The sequence below is a fragment of the Silene latifolia genome, chromosome 7 (assembly GCF_048544455.1).
Source record: "Silene latifolia isolate original U9 population chromosome 7, ASM4854445v1, whole genome shotgun sequence".
In the NCBI taxonomy this organism is placed as follows: domain Eukaryota; kingdom Viridiplantae; phylum Streptophyta; class Magnoliopsida; order Caryophyllales; family Caryophyllaceae; genus Silene; species Silene latifolia.
In genome coordinates, this window is record NC_133532.1 from 94,481,052 (window position 1) to 94,486,277 (window position 5,226).

Here is a 5,226-nt window from a genome sequence, read left to right on the forward strand (position 1 = left end):
CTAACCCTCTTGCAGGAGCAGGTAGTTCGCTGGAGCAGCAGTACCAGGAGCCGAGAGACCCGGTGTGCAGGATACCAGGAGTAGCGCGTCCATTAGAGAAAGCAGCACGAGACAGCTACGCAGACTCACCTTTCATGGACGATATAGCCCTCGTCGGTGTTCCTAAAGGATGTGTACCGCCAGCCATGACGCTCTATGACGGAACCACAGATCCACTCGACCATATCAACCACTACAAGCAAAAAATGATGGTGATAACCGCAACTGGACCTTTAAAGGAAGCTTGTATGTGCAAAGGATTCGGGTCAACCTTGTCTGGAGCAGCCCTGCAGTGGTTCATCGGCCTGCCCAACAAGAGTATAGCTAACTTCGCCGACCTAGTTAATGCATTCAACCAGCAGTTCGCCAGCAGCAGAAAGCCGGAGAAGCAGACTAGTGACCTCTACCAGATAGTGCAAGAGTTTGAGGAATCTACTCGTGATTACCTGAACAGGTTCAACAAAGAGAAGATGGCAATCCCGATATGTGATATAGCAACCGCCATACAAGCCTTCCGCCGAGGACTGCACCAGGATTCAGATCTTTACAAGGACATGACAAAGCACCCTTGCACCACCTTTGAGGAAGTTCAGTCGAAAGAAATTGCTGTTATAAGGCTGGAGGAAGACTCTGCACCCATCAGAGGCATTTATGATTTAGACCCAGTATCCAGAAAAGCTCCGGTGGAGAAGAGGAGTGAAAGGTCCAAACCCTACAGCGGGAACTTAAACAAAGTTTCTGGAAGTTCTAAAGAAAAGAGCGAAGCAGATCTGCCTCCGAAGGTAAGTGAGTATGGTTTTACCACTAATCTTGCAGGATTATTTAAAGCCTTGCAGGAGTTGGGCCGCAGAGTCAGATGGCCCAAACCTCCAGCAGAAGGATACTCCAGCAGCAGAAAGGATACAGGCAAAAAGTGCGAGTTCCACGGCAGCAACACCCATGACACCGACGAATGCCATTCCCTCAGAAAGGAAGTCAAGTTTCATTATGATCAAGGAAAACTGGATCACCTCCTACCCAGAGGCACAACCAGAGTGAACTTAGCAGATCAGGTTCTGCCCTCTCCTCCTCCTCAGTGCACTAGAATTGTGAATGTTATTACTGGTGGATCGGAGCTATACGGACTGACATATTCAGCAGCAAAGAGGCACGCAACCAGAACTAAAGGTGACAAACCAGAAATTTCATTCAGGATCAATCGCCAGAATCTGCCATCAGTCACCTTTGACGAAACAGATGCTCGGTCTGCTCCAGAACAGCACCACGTTGCTCTAATCATCACGCTCCCCATAGGAAATTGCGAGGTGAGAAAGATCTTGGTGGATACTGGAAGCTCCGTCAACTTAATCATGCTAGAGATGCTCAAAGGCATTGGATTCACCGAGAAAGATCTAGCAAAGAAGGAGCTCCCCTTGGTCGGTTTCAGTGGCGAAACAAAGCATTCCCTAGGAGAAATCGTCATCCCTACTTATGCCGGATGTGTTAACAAGCAGGTTAGATATATGGTTATTGATGGACTCTCTACTTACAATGTGATCCTTGGCAGGCCCTGGATCCACAAGATGAAGGCAATACCCTCGACGTACCACCAGTGTCTGAAGTTCCCAACGCCTTGGGGTGTGCAAGAGATACGTGGGGACCATGAAGAAGCTAAGGATTGCTATAAATGGCTCTAAAGTCAACAACCAGCTCACCTGCATAGCAATTACAGAGCCAGCGCATCCAAGACGAATACATTGAGCCCTGGCAAGCAGAACTATACGAAGTCATCCTGGACGCGCTGCACCCAGAACGAACCGTGCTTATTGGATCAGAATGTACAAGTAACATTCGCGAAGAACTCGTTCGGTTGTTGAGAACTAACCTGGATTGTTTTGCTTGATCACATAACGATATGATAGGGATAGACCCAAGTGTGATAACCCACAAGCTAAGTGTGGATCCAAGCTATAAACATGCGTGCGGAAAAGAAGAAAGTTTGCTTCTGAAAGAAACCAGGTCATGAACCAGGAAGTAGATAACCTGCTTGCTGCATGAAAGATTCGAGAGGTGAAATATCCAGAATGGTTGTCTAACGTGGTGGTGGTTCCGAAGAAAAATGGCAAGTGGAGGGTCTGCGTTAATTTTACAGATTTAAATAAAGCTTGCCCAAAGGATTCGTTCCCGCTATCACACATAGACGCCATGGTGGATGCTACTGTAGGTCACGAGATGCTGACATTCCTGGATGCCTGGAGCGGATATAACCAGATAAAGATGCACCCCAGCGACCAGGAAAAGACGGCGTTCAGATCTGAGCGAGGTATCTATTGCTATAACGTCATGCCTTTTGGACTTAAAAATGCAGGATCCACCTATCAGAGGCTGGTAAACATGATATTTAAAGAGCAAATAGGCCAAACTATGGAAGTATACATAGATGATATGGTCGTCAAATCAAAGCAGGCTTCGCAACATCACCACCACTTGGCAGAAACCTTCAACACCCTCAGAAAATATCAAATGAAGCTGAATCCGACAAAGTGCACCTTTGGAGTATCCAGCGAAAAATTTCTGGGGTACATGGTGACCCAGAGGAGGATAAAGGCCAGCACCGAACAAATCAAAGCAATTCTGCAGCTAGAGTCACCGCAGAAACCGAAAGACGTCCAACGCCTGACTGGAAGAGTGGCAGCTCTAAATAGGTTCATATCCAGATCCTCGGACAGATGCATGCTATTTTATGATGTACTCAGGAAGAGCCAAAGATTTGAGTGGACACAGGATCATGAGAAAGCATTTCAGGAGCTAAAACATTATCTCAACACCCCGCCACTCCTATCGAAACCAGAGCCAGGAGAGCCACTGTTCTTGTATCTGTCAGTCATAGAAGCAACAGTAAGTGCAGTACTAGTACGAGAGCAGGAGGGATCACAACATCCAGTATATTACGTCAGTAAGTCTCTGCTTCCTGCAGAGACCAGGTACATATCACTGGAAAAACTCATCCTCGCACTAGTTACGGCATCTTATAAGTTGCGTTCTTGTTTTGAGTCTCATACAATTTCCATGGTAACTAATTATCCTCTTAAGACTATCATGAGAAAACCAGAATTGTCAGGAAGGATGGCAAAGTGGTCCGTGCACCTGAGCGGATATGACTTGAAATTCGAACCTCGTACGGCAATAAAGTCTCGGGCTCTGGCGGATTTTGTGTCTGACTTCTGTCCGACTCTTCAGATCCAGGCAGAACAAGACATCCTGAACCTGAAGGAAGATAAAGGAGATCAAGTGTGGGAGTTACATGTGGACGGAGCCTCCAACGCAAAAGGTGCAGGAGTAGGGTTGGTTCTCAAGTCGCCCCATGGAGATCTCATAGTCCAGGCTGTACGATGTGAATTCAAGGCCACAAACAACGAAGCAGAGTATGAAGCGTTGATCCTGGGTCTGAAGCTGGCTCTGGATTTGAAAATCAGACACCTCGAGGTTTGCAGTGATTCTAAACTTATAGTTAACCATGTAAATGACTGCTATGAAGCCAGGGACTCCAGGATGATGGCATACCTAGACGTAGCAAATGAGTTGACCTTCAGATTTTCCTCGTTCAACATCAAACAAATTGTAACACCCCCACACTCCAAGTGCCTTACCAGGACCACTCAGGTATAAGGATACTACCATCTCGGTTGCCCGAGGCAATGAATATCATAAGACAATAAAGAAACGTACTTTTAAAGTAATTATAGTTTAAGTGATTACATGTTCAAAACCAAAACTAATAAAAGGAATTACAAGGTTCTCAGACGGTCTACTGCTAAAACTATCAAAGCTACTAGACATCGTCGACACAATGAAGACTTCTAATCGCCACGTGATGACTCATCCCAGCTATCCCATACGCGTCATATCATACCTGCTCAATAACTGCTCACCACCCCCGAATGGATCACCACAGTTTTTAAAACATTTAAACGGGGTTAGTACTAATCACACAATTCAATACATATATCAACAATAAGATAAACAGACAGCTTAACTGTCACACACACACACAACCAACCAATTCCAATTATCTCAATCACTGACTGTCCACTGACTACCCGACCCACTGCCCGATGGGGGACCGCACCCGCACCCACCAAATCCCCGCTCCACATAGTGAGCGATAACCCTGTCCATTAATGTGCACATCCCTTCCGTGGCGGGTTCCACGAAGGCGAAACTAGGGCGTGAAGCCACTCCCGCAAGTGACCCCACTCACCCGAGGACACGCCTCGAGAACCATAGACAAAAATCACAATCACAATCACAATCACAATCACAACCGTCACGATACAATTACTACATCAACAATCAATCTCAACACATCAACCAATATCCCATTATGGGACTAATACTGAGTAGGAAATCCTACCTGGTAAGCACATAATCAGACGGTCTCTACTGCTGAATCAAAAAGCTTCCTCTATGAACCCTCCTCCTATCATACAATATATAAAGGCTACCAAATCACATACTACACATAAACCCCCAAATCCCTAAATTAGGGTTTAACCAAAACAAAGGAAAGACAATCAAAAAGGGTACATAGATCTTACCCTCGACGCAAGGAACTCAACGGTATAACCAACGACGAGAACTGACCTTCCAAACTCCGGGGATTGCTAATTATGCGATTAGGATGAAGAACTTGCTTGCTTTCTCTCTTAAACAGTAATTTAGGTTTTGCAAAAGTGATTTAGAATAATGACGACAAAGCTTATATACCTTAATCGCATAATTAATAAAACCCGAGAAAACTCCCCGTAAAACCGGCTACTCGATCGAGTACCCGAGGTACTCGATCGAGTACCCCCTTACTCGATCGAGTATCCTAGCTACTCGATCGAGTACCCAACAGGTCAGAAACTTTTCTAAAACGCAACTTACCCTTACTCGACAGAGTAAGGCCTACTCGATAGAGTACCCAAAGACTCATAAATACGGAGTATTACAGTCTTCCCTCCTTAAAACGAACTTCGTCCCCGAAGTTCAACCCATACTGACTCGACCAAGACACAACAACTTAGCTAAGGACTCAAGAACTCGACCGAACATAGAACATGAACTCTTAACACCCACTCCACCAACTATGTTTACTTCCACAACATGACTCACTATATCGTATCTACCCCATATATATCTCTCACGACACCAACTCCATACATA

At 45.6% G+C, this 5,226-nt stretch overlaps 1 protein-coding gene across 1 annotated transcript; it reads left to right on the top strand.

Moving 5' to 3' along the window:
- The first annotated feature begins 248 nt into the window (after positions 1-248).
- LOC141590372 (uncharacterized) lies at positions 249-1,715 on the top strand. The gene has a single exon (XM_074410968.1). It carries the CDS (start codon positions 249-251, stop codon positions 1,713-1,715), a length of 1,467 nt encoding a protein of 488 aa, XP_074267069.1.
- The last annotated feature ends 3,511 nt before the right edge of the window (positions 1,716-5,226 follow it).

Excerpts from the sequence above, each read along its gene's own strand:
- LOC141590372 (XM_074410968.1), top strand. The coding sequence starts at position 249 with ATGGTGATAACCGCAACTGGACCTTTAAAGGAAGCTTGTATGTGCAAA.